Source organism: Scatophagus argus, chromosome 2 (genome assembly GCF_020382885.2).
Source record: "Scatophagus argus isolate fScaArg1 chromosome 2, fScaArg1.pri, whole genome shotgun sequence".
In the NCBI taxonomy this organism is placed as follows: Eukaryota; Metazoa; Chordata; class Actinopteri; family Scatophagidae; genus Scatophagus; species Scatophagus argus.
The window spans coordinates 15,728,776-15,744,307 of record NC_058494.1 but is presented as its reverse complement, the minus strand read 5'-3'; the positions used below and the strand labels follow the sequence as shown (position 1 = coordinate 15,744,307).

The window sequence follows — 15,532 nt, the reverse complement described above, 5'->3', positions numbered from 1 at the left end:
GTATTTTAATGTAACAGAGCCAAACTTAACATGGAGCGTTAGAAAGGGAGGAGGAGAAGATGGTGCTGCACATGACGAGACTCATACAGCAGACTATGGATGCAGCCATTATGAGATCGGTAAAGTTATTTTTACAGTGAGCAGAGTTGTGTCCAATGTTTTTCTCTGCATTTCAGTACAACGAAACTGCAGAGCATATAAAAAGCTCAGTTTGCTTGGTTTTAGTCAGCAGAGGTGCACACAGCACTGACATCACAAACTGATGATCTATAGTAGCCCATCTGTCAGTCTAATAATGTCCACGGTGCCAAGTTACTGATATGCCTATTGTTCAGGCTGTTGCCGCCACTGTATGTGGTTTATTTGGAAAAAACTGTCATTAATATGCACATGTCACTGATACTGGCAGTGACTGGCAGTGTGCACGCCGTGATGTGTAGGCTTATTAAATTTTGTTGGTTTTGTGTGGCAGTCATGCACCCATAGTGCTGAAGTGCACCACACAGCCTGTGTGATGATGTGATTTGTAAACAGAAATTTGCATTTTGAGTAAGAAGCTAGCTGTTTGCTTTGGAGAAAACTCTCACTCCCTGTGTTTGCTTATTGCACTGGTTCAATACTTCCTACACTTGTAGAGAATATAAAAAAAATATATGGTGAATTAAGGTGGAAGGAGTAGGCATTTTCCCAAAGTTAGCAAGGCTCGGGGGAAATATTTGTACCTGTTTAGAAATTTCCCCACCCGTGATAAATAGCAAACTGTCCCTAATATAAACACATATTCATCATAGTCTCTTCAAATAAGGCAGTCACAACAATATGAGATTTTACTGCTGTACTTACCTGTGGCTGCAGCAGCGGTAGTCGGACGTGAGCCAGCAGCAAAGGTAAGTGACGTTCCCGCACAGCAGTGTCATGACTGACCCACGTTAATAAAGAGGTTACCACAGTTTCTTCATCTGGCACGTTGACGTCATCGGACGTAAGAAGCCTCTCCATCTCCTCCACTGGGAGTAAAAGAAACTCCTGGCCTCCCACCACCTCTAAAAAGTGTTCCTGTACGCAGAGATGATGAAATTTATATGAATAGTGAATAAAAGAGTCAGATTAGTCTCACAAGAGTGAGGACAAATGAATAATGGATTGCAGATGAAAAAAGGAACGAGTGGAGGGGGAAAAAAAACAATAGGAAGATATGAGTGGGGGAAGGAACGGGGTCGAGGGCTGGAAGGAGAAAAAAAGGAAGGAAATTAAGGCTTGAGAAAGGTCAGTAAAAGAAGGATGAAAAGCTGGAGAAAAATAGGATTTGGATGCGAAAACGCTGGAACGATTTAGTTGTATGAGATGGGGAGGCTGCTTTAGAAACAGAGAGCACGCTGCAACAGTCATTTTAATTATTAGTTAATTTGCCTCTTATTTTCTAAATCAATCAATTAAATGTTTGGTGCAAGGTGACTTCTCCAAATTACTCTTTTGTTAAATTATCATAAAGGACAATCCTTGCATTTAAGAAGCTAGAACCAGGAAATGTCTTAATAACTTCTGAATGTGGGTCAGGCAACAAACAACACTTGTAATGTGGATGTCCTGAGTGTTTGCCCCCATTTTATTTAGTAACGGTGATAGTAATTAAGGCGATGACAATGATGATAACGGTTGCTGCTATAGGATTGTTTTCAGAATTCTCATTTGTGTTTTTCAAAATGATCAATCTGTTTATTTAATTAGAAAAGGAAAAGAAAAATATACAACAAGTAAATGTGATCTGATTCAGTCATAAAGAAAGCATTTTTAAATGAAAAAAACAAAAAGAAAGCAATCCAGACTTCTCTCTGCCCAGTCTATTATACAGCTCCTACACACTGGCTATAATAACACTGTGTGAGTGAATTACAGACACAAGCAGACAGTCACACCCATAAAAAGCCACCTCTATGACATAATTACCCCAGATTAAAGTTGAGTAATAATCCACTTTAAGAGAAACAGAGAGAGAAAGAAAGAAAGCGAGGAACATTGACACTGACAGAGACAGACTCACGGGGGGAGGCAGCATGGAGAAAAAGAAATAAAGACAAGGGAGAACAAGAAAAGGAGAGAAGAAATGGAGGAGCTATTTCACTGTCACCATAGCAACCATGTTCTGAAAACAGCCATTGTTGCGATAATGGTGTGTGGTGCGTTGAAAATGAGGAGGCAATTTGTTACAGAGAATAACATCAAGAATGAAAAAATGACCAAAGTCTAACAGGAAAAATGAGAGGGGTAAATACGAAAGTGAGCTGATGTTTATTGTTCCTAGATGTTAAAACCTAAACATCACCTGTGGTCTACCCGATTATAAAGTCTCATTTTTAGATTGCTATTTTCCCAGACAGGTGTTTCATTCATTTTCTCACAGCATCAACTATACAGTAGCTGGAGGTATACCCACCATGGTGTAGGCGTGAGCTGCCCTCTGTAGGTCATGGCAGCCCTGAGCGTCGGCGTAAGAGCGAATACCCAGACAGTTGGAGGGGTGGAGCTGCTTCATGAGGAACGAACAGCAGGCCTGTACTACGGATGACAACTGCAGCAGGCAAGAGGCTGACAGCAGAGACTCGATGGTGTCTTCTCTCAACTCGAGACGGCCTGGAAGACAAAGAGAAGAGAGGAAAAACAGAGAAATGGCAATGTTTTGAAGGGTCTGCGATTTAAAAGACGTTGAGAACACAAGTAACAGCACTGACAACTGAAGGAACTTGTCGTATAAGTCCTTTGTCTTTTATTGAACGGAGACCAAAAAGAATCAGTTAAGGTAGCATGAAGACTGGCTACATGGAGATGTTCATTTCAAAGTTAATCCAAAACCAAAATATAATAACACCTGTCCAGGCTTTCCCACTGTTTTACAATTTCTGTTGGAGGGATTACAAAAACTTATACATGCAAAAGAAAGGCTGGAATGATTTTTGAAATGTCTGTGACCAATGGCAATCCCAAAAATACTTGTTTACTCTGATAAGAACACAGAATAGTCCGTTCATCTACTATCAAAATTAAAGCCTTTTGTGTACAACGCCTTGCCCAAACTATAAACTCTGCTGAAGCTGAAATGTGCAAGGCGCATGTACATTCAGTCACTGCAGGTGGTCCCCATATTGGAATCTAAATCCTTCATCTAATACATGTAAGATATTATGCCCAGCACAACTGGATGACATGTTGATGTGTTTCAATAGTTTTTAGACCATTTTTGAGGTCTGCATTTTACTAATCACTAGCGTATTCTAACTCTTTAAATCTATTTTCTTCTGCTTTACCCATGAAACCACAGCAACTGTGTGTTGCACTCTGAGCACCGCAAAACTAGTGGTTACCTCCGCTCAATATTGTGTCTTAATGCATCATGTATTGTGTAAACAAAGATGAAACAGAGAAGCTGCTGCTCAGCTAACATGCTGCTCATGCTACATCTTCTGTTGAGACACAGAGTGAGAAATATCTGTCTTCATATAAAATACAATTTTTTTCTATGGAAAGTTGGCAGGACAGTATGAATGGATTTTTTTTGCTGTTAAAGTCAATCAGTGTGTCTGTGTACCTGTGTATGCATACTGCACCAGGACCCACAATGCATCAGGGTCTACTCCTTCCATCTTCACCTCATCCTGTTTGGCCTCCCTAACATCACTGGTGAACATGGCCGCAAAGTAGTCCGACACGGATGAGAGGACCAGTCTGTGAGCAGAGAGAGCGTCAAGGATCAGTCAGACAAGATGGACAGATGTAATGGAGGAACAGAACACTTTGACCTTGCGGGCAGGACAAGTGTGGACTGATCAGGAAAAGATGCAGCCTGGATTTAACAGGTTTAACAGGTCCAAATTGCCACCGTCAAACATAAAAATCAACATGCACAGTGGTGGGAACTACTGTCTGATGTGCCTGATGTGGCCTGAGACAGACGTGCTGGTAAGCAGAAGATGGATTGATAACCAGATTTTAATCTGATCTAGTCTAGCAATCTAACATGTCAGTGTCACATCTGAATAGCACTGTGACCACTGTATACTTTCAACACAGCACAAGTCTGAATTAAATGCCATCTCATTAACGTAAAGTCAGTTGAAGGTAAAATCATGCAGAGAGACAGCAAGACCGTCACTGTATCGTAATTCCACTTGCAGTCCACTTACAGTAAGTATATGGTCTGTAATTATTACTGTGGAGAGTTGTCAGTGTATGTAATATTAAATTTTTAACTGATTTCCCTTCGAGAAAAAAATCCAAATGGCACTCATCATGTATACTTCTCTCTCTCTGAAGAGACGTTGTTAGAGGAGGAAGAAAAAAACTGCAAACAAAAGACTAGCATGGGCCTGAGGCGTCTCCAGCTGTTTGTGAGTAGTGAGCATATTGAGGATAAAGAGCTTGATGTCCTCAGACATTTTAACGTCTGAGTCAAACTGCAGTGGAGCAAGTTTTCCCTTAACAGAACCACATTTTTAATCTCGAAAATAAATTTTGATAACCACAAGGGAGACTGACCTGAACTCATTTATTTGTTTATTTTATTATTTATTTATCATTGCCAAATTAGAAGGTCTCTGAATTAAGTGAAACTGAACTGATATTTGGAAAAGATGTTGGAAGAAGTTATATGATGTACACACAGATGCCTTCAGGGCCCATGGCTTTACTCATATTAACACACTTTAAAAAGGTGGTAACACAGCTCACATAGTGATATTTACAGAAAATTCATTCATTCCAATTAGGTCCTTGTTTCCTTATTTCGTGCTGTAACTCTCTACCAAAGTTTTATATGTCTCACCCATGAAAAAAGTATTTTGCTTAGATTCATATTTTTTTATTCATGGTTACACATGGCTTTGTTATTTCAATCTTTTTACATAAATATGTCCGCTCAAAGGAACAAAAAAGGATGCACACCCCAGCCAGACCGTGCAGTCCTTGCAACACAATAAAAGACTTTCCCATCCGTGCAGTCACAGAGAAGCTTATTCAGTTTGCAAGTGTCAATCACAGTAGCCAAGAGGGAAAGGGAGAGAGAAGGAGAGAGAGAGAGAGAGGCACATTGTTAATATAAGGTAAATGTAAAATGTGGAGGTGCGAGAGTCTGAGAAAGAAAAGAAGGCAGCATAATGGACAGCAAGCCAGATGAAGGACAGAGATGAATTATTTAAAGGTCACTGGTAAAAAGACAGTTAATTAATTCCCCACCGCAACAATCCATTACCCTTTCATGTCACTCTGAAGTTACACACACACACACACGCACATGTATGCACGCGTGCACACACACAAACACAATATTAAAAAAAGTGGCAGGCAGCGCTTGTTATTGCTATTATTTCATGAGCAGTAGTTTGTGTTCTTTGCTTTTGGAGGTGTCTTTGTAAGTGAGGTGGCGACTGTGTATCGGAATTAGGGCTGTACGATTTTATCGATTCTCCAATATATATCGATTTTTTGTTTACCCAGAAAGTATCAATTTTTCAGTCACATTTATCGATACATTAAGCCCCATTCAAACCCCCTCATGTTCTATTGCAGGAGGAGCGATTAGGTCAGCTGGCCGCTAGGTTTGCTTTAGAGCTTTTTGCACAAGTTACCCGTAAAAATACAGGCGCAGATGTATTTTTCGACCTGTAGTCCGAGCGGGCATGACCGAGAATGGAGAATATAAATGCAGCACCTTCATCCTTAAAATCAGATGTGTGCGAGTACTTTGGATTTAAAAGGAATAAAGGAAGTGGCGAATTAGATAGAAGTCTTGCGTTGTGCAAGTTGTGCCACACCAATGTTAAGTACTCGGGAAATACAACCAACCTTCGAGCACACCTTAAACGTCACCACCCGGACAAGCTGAAGGTAACAGAGGGGCAGTGTGACCCTAAACAAACTACGCAGGACAGCGAAGGGGGTTGTCACCAAAAGTTTCCATCTATTTCACTAAGGGCTCAGAAAATTAGAGTCCGTTGCCTACTTTATTTGTCAGGACTTGAGACCTTATTCTGTGGTGGAAAACGCAGGATTTAAGCACATGGATTGATGCTTTCAGTTCTCAGTTCAATTAATTAAGTCCAAGTCACCAAAATCACTCTGTCCCTTCAAAATCTTTCAGAAAATGATGCAAGTGTATCGAGCTGTATCGAATCGTATCGCTGGCTGAATATCGTGTATCATATCGTGAGATTAGTGCATCGCTACAGCCCTAATTGGAATGACAAAATGAGATGTATATCGTCCAGAACACCGCAGGGTTCATTATTTTTAATGTTCTGATCTAAAAATGGTTGATGATAAGAAAGGGACTTATGACACAGCTCACATTAAAGCTCTGCTTGACAGCAGTGAACAGATTAAAAATGGCTTCGTGCTCTGCTGATTTTCTGCTTGCACTGTGTGCATATTTGTGTGTGTTTTGGACTTCATGATCAACAGGACTGTCTATGTGTATGCACTGTGTGTACTTAATGTGTATGTGTTATGCACATGGGTATAATCTCATTATTGAGTGTGACACTGGGACCTTGACAGATAGCCTGAAGCAGAGAGGAGCGGTGTGTGAGTGTGTGTGTGTGTGAGTGTGTGTGTGTGTGTGTGTGTGTGGAGCTTTACAGACAAAGATGTCAAAATACACTATAGTCAGCATGAAGTTGCTCTGCCAGTATTCCAGTCGGGTATCTCTTTCTTATCTCTCTCTCTCTCTCTGACATACACACACAGCATTTTCACTTAATTTTTCATGTGGGTCTCTGTCTGACTTGCAGTGAGCGACACAGGCTATATACAGTGCTGGGTTATTTACACACAAATGCACTTTGCTGAAGACAGAGACATGGCAAGCAGTGTGTCACACTGTAACGGAAAGAGCACCGAGTAGACAAAATGCCAGCGAAGAGAGCAGGAAACAGACGAGTTGGACTCAGAAAAGGAGGGCAAGAGCTGGAAACTGAACACTCTGGTGCGTGTTTCTGTTTCAGTGTGGATGGGCTGCATGGTGTAGAGATACAGCAATGGAAAAACAGACAGGGAAAAACAACAAGAGGGCTGGTAGGAAAGACTTACTCAATTCACAAATAAAAGGTACAGGAGAAGTACTTTTATTCTTTGCTAAGTGCATAGATTTACTGAAGGCAATATGTCAGTTCGCCCGTCTTTCTGTTAGTCAGTCACTACTTTTGTCTGGCCTGAAACATCTCAGATATTGCATGGATTGCCATAAAATTTAGCACGGGAATTCATGTTCACTAGAGTATGTTTCCAAACGACTTGGGTGATCCCCTGATTTTTCCTCTACTGCCAACATCAGGTCAAATTTTCCCTTATGCAGCTAAATATCTCTTCATGTACACCATGGAAATGTGCAAAATCTCACACAGACATTCATAGTTCCAAACACTGAATACTAATGACTTTGGTGGTCCCCAAACTTTGTTGTTTGGAGTGAAATGTCTCAACAACTATCACATGGATTACCATGAAACCTGATATAAATTTTTAGTTTGTCCAACACTTTGGTTTAAGATCAAATGTTTCTGCAAAATTCCAGACATTTCCATTTAGTTCTGCTATACTTTGTGTTTAGACATTATACCTGCTAAACATCAACATGTCAACATTGTCTCTGCGAGCGCCACCTTGCTGACATTGGCATTTAGTTCAACACTAACTGCAGCCTGAGATGTTAGCAAAGCTGGACATTCCCAGTCTGTTGTGCTATAAACAGACAAGAACCATTTTATGCGCATAATAGGCTCAGGACGCACACTTATCGACCTACCATGACAACACTTCTGAACTCAAGCTGTGCTTTTTAAAAATCAGTAGCACTCTAACAGAGGTGTACACATGGGAGTACAAAAATAGATTTGCAAGGTAATGTAATTCTGTATGGTACAGCTCCAGAGGAAAAAAAATGTATAACTGTGCTCTACTTTGTATAGGTACTTGTAGAGCTTAGATTTTGCTGAAACAGCGCAGCTTGCAACAAACTCAACAAGAAGTATGCAGCTATATACAGTACAAGTGGCCTATTCAGCATGTGTGGTTGTGTGTACATGTAAGACACAGGGAGAGGGGGAGCATAAGGGTGTATGTTTTGTTCCCAGAAAAGCTCCTTTATCCTACACATACAATAAATCAATTGCAAACAAAACAACCACTTTCACACAAAGATGCCCTTCAAGTGTGTGTGTGTGGTACACACACACACAGACAAAACTTCAGATGCCAACACACTCTTTCACATACACCATTAGGTTTCTCATACAGCAGGGTTTTTGTTTGTCACCATCTGTGCCCGGAGGACTTAATGAAATGAGACAGAAGAGAGACAGTGAAAGAAAAGGAGTCTTTCTGGTGGAGGAGCACTCGTCCTTGTACAGATGGACCCTGCTGCTGAGGCCGTGGCCATGTGCCCAGAGAGCAACAGCAGCAGAGCTGTGTGTGTGTGTGTGATGCATGATTCAGAGGCTCAGTTGACTATGTGTGGCACAGAGAGACTACAAAAATAATTTTATGAGTGTGGCTGTGGTTCTGCTGTGTGTATGTGAATGATTCTTTCCAAACAGTGTCCTGCATGTGCAGTATGTATGATCATGTCTGTCTAACTGTGTGTGTATGTTTGTAGACAAGTATATGTTCAGATGTTGTGATGAAACTGTCATCACTGCATGCAATTGTTAATCGAAATGTTTATGCACATGTGCATAGTAAAGAGTTTACATTTCAAGTGTGCTGTACATTAAAGAGGGGATTCAGGGCTGCAACTAATTATTAATTATTTCAACTAATTATTACCAATTAATTATTTTCATTCTTGAGGAATCTGCCAATTACTTTTCGAATTGATCAACTAACCATTTCATCTAAAATGTCATCAGTTGTGAGAAATAGCCAACACAATTTCTCATATCCCAAGGTGACGTCTTCATGTTGTTAGTTTAAACAGTCCAAAATAATTGAAAACAATATGAAAAAGGTCGCAAAGCAAATTCTTTTCATCTTTCTCATCATTTAAAAAAGATGAAGCCAGCATATGCATGGCATTTTTGCTTGAAAAGTGAATAAAATAAATATTTTCTTATCATTGCAGATTGATTTTTTGTTGATCAGCTAATCAATAAACTTTTTCAGCTCTGAAAGAGTTTACTGTATGTTACGTGGCACATGTGTGTGCCTGAATGCACACATTACAGTATTTTGGAAATAGACAGAGGGAGCGTGTGTGTATGTGAGTGTTTGCATGCTAACATTTATACTGTGCATGCTTCACAGAGTGCCCAGCAAGTTTTGGGCAGGAAATCCACCAAAAAAGGAAACACGACATTTTATACAATGTCATATTTAAAAGCTGCTTTGAAAACTGAGACGACTATTTATATTTCAGGCATCATTTCCCAAAATAACGCATAACGCAGATTTTGCCAAATACAGTCATCATCAAACCCTTCATTGACAGGTTGACAGGTCATTTAGCAACCTAAAGTGGCAAAGATTGACTCATTGCACCTTTTCAATTGTGAGAATCTGATGCGTTTCTCTTCATCTATGGATTTGAACCGTTGGTCAGACAAAACCTGCAAATTCACATGTATCACATTGGTTCTAGAAAATCCAGAATATTCTTCAATTTTATTTTACTCTTAGGCCAAAGCAAATGATCAATTAATGTAACATATAACTAAACTAAAACAAAACATAATTGATTAACATTAGCTACTGCTCTAATGACATAGATCTCTTCAACATGTTTGCGGTGAAAGTTTAGTGTCTCTTTGTGCCTACCTGTGTGCAGGTATCCGCCTGTCTCCAACCACCAGTATGACATCACACAGCTGTCGGGACCTCAGGTAGCCCTCCATCTTGCGGAAGGTGACGTCGGCGTGGGACAGAGCGGTGAACATGGACTCCTCTGGACACGCACATGGCTCCATCGACACACATGAGGACAGCGTGGCGCTGCTGTTGGACGTCCTTAGCGTTCATAACATCACACGTACACGGACAAACAGACACAAAGATAGGGAGGAAGAGGCTTTGAGTGCATGTGTTGATGCTGATTCTTTGCTCGTGACAAAGAAGCAGATGTGTGGAAAGAGCTCCACCAGCTGTTCTGTGTTTTCCATGTGCCATCTTTTTCTTTGTACCATTCCCTCACACGTTTCCCCTTTCTCCTTCACTTTTTAACTAGGTTACTGTACGTCGCCAGGAGCTGACAAAAGCTCTTTAATGGTCCAATTACTAGGAGTAAATGGCCAGATAAATTTAGCCCACTTAAAAGAGAAGCTGCCAATTAAATAGCTGTGGGAGCTGAGCCCATAGGATATGCAGTAATTTACTCTGCTCCCTAATGGCAATCAGTTTCCTTGTACCTATACCAACAATGGGAAATGAAGCAGTATTTTGAGCCATGATGGCTCCAACATTCTCTGTCCACCGGTGAAAGGCCCAGGGGCTGAGCTGATAAAGTGCATGTGATCGAGTTGGTATGTGTGTGTGTGTGTTCATCAAAGATAAGCACTGAGGTATGGCTGCTCTGTGATTCAGCAGCCATCATGGCTCCCAAACCAGCTTTTAATTTATGAGAGGCAGAATTCTCCTTCCATTTTTAATTTAACAGCAGAAGTGGCAGGGCTGGCCCTACAGCACAAAGAGATAGGAAATGAGCCGATACTCCAAGAATGAATCATTTCTACTCCACAGTGTTGAGAAATCACTCTCTTTTAAGGATGTGGAAGTACGAGTGTGTGGGGGGTTCTATTGCAAATTGTCCTAAATTGCAACTTTCCACATGCATATTCTCTCCGGAATAAACAGAGAGGAAGCCGGGCTGGGAAGGAGGGACTGGAAAATGTGGCACAGAAGAGGATTCTAAACATGATACTAAATTATCTAAGAACAATATCAGGATAATTGGAAATCCAAAATAATACTTCTGTATCTGTAATGAGTCCTCATTCTATTCCTGTTCCTATATAAACTGAACCTAGAGCTGCTTGCCCTCTCCTCTGATCCATATTCTTTCTACATGTTTGTAATTCAGATACCCAAAATTGTCATTCTGTTTCTCTATTTTTTTCTGTGGAATTTACCTTTATCCATTAACAAATTTTAAACTCTAATCAATATTTTTATATCAATAACAACTAATATGATATGATGAACCCGCAGGGATTTATCATCCAACTCTATTAGTTCCTCTCAGCTCTATGGAGCATTTGAATGTCTTGGAGGACATTGTTTTGATTTGTCAATATAATATCAGCGTTGTTGTCAGAAGCAGCATGTCTCCAATGAACGCTTTATAGCCACACATAACTACTGAACATAGTGGAGAAGTTTGTGATTAGGGGACATGATATTTCTCTCAGCAGTTTGTGAAGAGCAAATAGAGAGCTAAGAAAGAGTTAACACTGGAATCACCGGGTAGCCATGCAGAAACACAACTCCAAATGAACATTAATATAGCTCCTTGTCTGCTATTTGCTAATGAATTCACTATATCATCGAAAAAGGTTGTAAAATGTGAGCGTTTACAACCTCTTTCTACTTCCCATGAAAAGCCCCAAAAGACACATTTAAACTAAACATTGAAAGTACAAATAGTGGCAATAAATTTGTGATTTGTGAAAAAATATATAGGAATGGTGTAAGTGGCATTTGCAGTATGTGTTTTCATTTGGCTTGTGTGTGCCGCTTCTGCCTCTGTCCTCCACATCTCTATATCTGTCTCCCGGCCTGTCCTCACTTTTATATCTTCAAGTAATCCATCACTCACTTCATTCCACCTCATCCATAATCCCAACATCCATCTTTGCCTCTGTTTCCTCTCTTCCCTATACCACTCTAAATCTCCGAGGAGGCTTTTTGGCGAGCTTTCCTGTCTTCTTGTGTGAGTGTGTGTGTGTGTGTGTGCATCTGTGTGAATGTATATGTAGACCAATGGTGTGGTTAAATACTGCCAGAGGAGATGGCTTTGAAGTGGGGGAACGCTGCCTTCCAGTCCCCTTAATTGAGCCTGGCAGGCATTCAACATGGACAGAGAGAGGGATAGAGAAAGAGGAGAAAGAGAGAGTGTGTCTGGGTCGAATCAACACCACGCAGCCAGATTTTTTAAACCCCTTCACCAGGCAAGGACACTCACACAACTGCCATTCAGTCTCTCTCTCTTACCCCTCTCTCCCTCTCTCTCTTACACACACATTTACACACATACAAACACACACACAATCCCTTGTGATTAAGTATCAAGTCTGTTTTGGCCTGTAGGCTAACAGCTAATGCAAATGAAACTTAGTTCTGTAAGATGATATACGAAAAGATCATAGAGCCACAGTATGCTACATATAGTATATTGTATGTTACACACTCCGTGACAAACATGCAAACGCTTTTGTTCTTGAACACATCAGCAGGAGAAAAAAAAGAGAGCGGGCAAATGAATGGACGAGGGTGGGCAGAGATGAACATGGGACTGAGGAGTGTAAAGAGAGAAAGAAAGAGAATAAGGCACACCAGGATTACAGAGGGGAAACTGGGTGGGGAGAGAAAGTAAAAAGGCAGAGAAGGAGATCAGTGAAGTCAAGGCGAGCCTTCAGCCACTCCGGGATTCTGTACGCGTCCCTTCCCATGATCCCATTTGGGATTCTGCCACTCGTGTTCTTGGAGTATCATACTGTGGCCAGGAGGTCTCAGACAGAGGGGATGAATAGCTCATAGAAAGACACAAATCACATTACATACAAGAAGAGAGCTGCGCATCTATGCTGCAGAAACTAATATCTGTGTTGGTATGGCAACCATAGCATGTGCGAGGACACGGCTGTAACCATGCACATGAACTAATCATGTTCAAAATCTGTTCAAAACCACATAATTTCCTCTATGCTAGCAGGGCTCTGTGTGTGTGTGTGTCCTGTGTACATGTGCATTACTATTAAGAAGTAATTTTCTGTGTAAGCGCTGCCAGACTCCCATCATCACTGAAGGTATGACATCAAGCCTTGCATAACAATAGATATTTTTAAAACTATATTTCTCTCCTACTTCCTGTCACACAAATATACTGGTATGGCAAAAACAAATATTGTGCTGAATGAAAGAGCATCAGACATTCATCAGTTTTAATAATTATGCTTGCGTTTGCTCCCATTGTAAGCCGTTTTAAAAATGTGTGTGTGTACGTGCAACCATTGTGCTTTTCCGATGAATCATTTATTTTTTCTGATGTGTGTCGTGGGAACACAGAGCATGCCAGCATAGTAAACATTCACCTCAGCACACTCAAACACGCAAACACACACACACACACACACACAGTCATGTTTCCATCACTTCTGGGGACATTACATAGACTTAAATTGATTTCCTGGAGGCTTAACCACCGCCTAACCATAACAATAAACATTACTTGCCTTCACCCTAATATTTAATGATTTATGTTGTAGGGACTTGCATTTTGTCCCCATAAGTAAGGCGGGTCCTCACAATGTGACTGTGTAAACAGATTTTTGTCCCCACAACTTCAGGAATACACACACACACACACACACACACACACACACACCCAACACACACACACACTGTATTTCTCCTTTCATCACATTTGCTGCTGCTGCAGATGCACTAATTGGTTTGTTTTGCAGTCTCCATGGCAACTACTAATTAAAAGCCTGTTCACAATACTGCAACACACTCCCATCATGCATGTGCACACAAACATGCAAGGCACTGAGGATTGCGAGTAAGAGCTAGAGAATCAGTCACCGAGAGCAAAACAATTTAAATGTCAAGTACATTATGCAGCCACATGTGAAGCTCAGCCCTGGAGTCTTATTGTTAATTTAACTCTGAAAATCCCATATTCCCAAGAGTGAGGTACTCAGACATTATGTTCTCTCTCACTTTCTGTCTATCTGTACGTGATGAGTGACCCTCCACCACTGCATACTTTACTTTCTCTGTGCTCAGAAGGAGCACATTCACACTCTCCATTTGTGTTTATCGGTCGGCTAATGAGAATGATAAAAGTAATTTGGTAAAACGAAGTGCGAGTTATGTGGAAGCAGTGATTAAAGCAGAATGATTCATTAGATTACGGACTACTGATTAGCAACGACGCAACCGTAAAAGCTAACTCGAACAGTGAAGAAAGTCTACACTTCACTGTAACTTTTAAGGGGTGTGTTTTGTGAATTCAACTGTAAGTTTAGTTTCAGCTTAAAGGTCCCGAAACAAACATTAAATCACTCAAACCTCTCTGTTCTACCTGCAGGAGCTGGAGTCTGTTTCTGGATGGTTGCTGTTGTCCTCGGTGCCCGACGCTGCTGATGCCGATGCAGCCGATGCAGCAGCAGCCGCCGCCGCCACCGCCGCCTCATCCTCAAACCCGACATGAGCGGAGGGCTCGGGTACCAGCAGAGGAACGGGAGCCTCGCCGGTGGGCTCCATGCTCGTCACCGGTCGGGAGCGACGATGAGGCGGCGGGGATACCCACGACAGCGCCGCGGCGGAGCTCCTGCACTCTGGCTGGCTGAAGGAACGAGGACAAGAGTTCCCCGTTGCTCCAACCGCTGCTCCTACCGGACCGCCCCGACTCCCTGCCGGATCAGCAAACTTTCTGTTGCTGCCGCTGCCGTTACACAGGTTAGACCCAGCGCTGCCACTGGCTACCAGACCACCGTGACTCGCCGCGCTGGGATTTACGCTCGCTGAATTCGGGCTGCTACAGCCGCTAACTGAAGGTCCGTCCCCGGAGCTGCCGCCTGTTCTCCTCCCGGCGAAGTAGTCTCCTAGTGGCGGGGAGTGAGGCGGAGGGACCGCGGGATGACCGAACCACCTCCATCGTATCCTGAGGATCTGCTTCACATCGAACTCCTTCCGCGAGGAAGAGCCCGAACCGCTACTCGACATTCCAGGGCTCGACACGAGGAAATGGCGGGGGAGAGCCCGTACCGCTCTGCCGTTAAAGCTACACTGTACTGCACGCGCGTCTCTCCTGGCAACCGCACGCCCGTTAACCGCGACTGAATATAGTGAGCGGAGTGTAGCGGAGTACATAGAGAGATGGAGAGAGAGAGAGAGAGAGAGAGAGAGAGAGAGAGAGAGAGAGAGAGAGAGGTCTGCACAGAGTTTTAAAGTCAGTGCCAAAGCCTTTTCATGGACAAACCAAACCACAACCATCTGCCCTAAGGACAAATTAATGTCACTTTTCTGCCAAATAATGCAGTGCAGACCACAGGCATGTTGCAGCAGAGAAGAATGATCATTATCGTTATTATCATCATCATCATTAGGCCTGTACAACAGGACAGACAATCAGTCACACCAGTCAGTCTGTGGAACCGGTATTTAGCCTTAAATGCAGGAGATCTTTTGTGCGAGAGCTTGTTTGGAGCTGAAACAACAAGTATTTAAAATGTGAAAAAAAAATATTTGTTCATAAGCTCATCTTCAGATTGCTTGTTTTGTCTGACAACAATCCAAAAATCACATAAAAGAAAGATTATGAGCCAGTTCT

General features: G+C 41.9%; 1 protein-coding gene across 3 annotated transcripts in view; it reads right to left on the bottom strand.

The window, feature by feature from the left end:
- The window catches only part of klhl5 (kelch-like family member 5), a 50,220-nt gene that overhangs the window by 12,512 nt on the left and 22,176 nt on the right, over positions 1 to 15,532 (bottom strand). Inside the window, exons 1-5 of one of the 3 annotated variants that reach the window (XM_046413453.1) lie at positions 14,282 to 15,395; positions 9,799 to 9,987; positions 3,584 to 3,720; positions 2,435 to 2,631; positions 844 to 1,056 (exon numbers count right to left, since the gene is read on the bottom strand). In XM_046413453.1, the coding sequence (XP_046269409.1) occupies positions 844 to 1,056; positions 2,435 to 2,631; positions 3,584 to 3,720; positions 9,799 to 9,987; positions 14,282 to 15,195 (1,650 nt within the window). In that variant the 5' untranslated portion in view covers positions 15,196 to 15,395. Of the gene's footprint in view, positions 1 to 843; positions 1,057 to 2,434; positions 2,632 to 3,583; positions 3,721 to 9,798; positions 9,988 to 14,281; positions 15,399 to 15,532 lie in introns of those variants that run through there. The other 2 variants (XM_046413470.1, XM_046413461.1) reach the window with 2 other exon arrangements.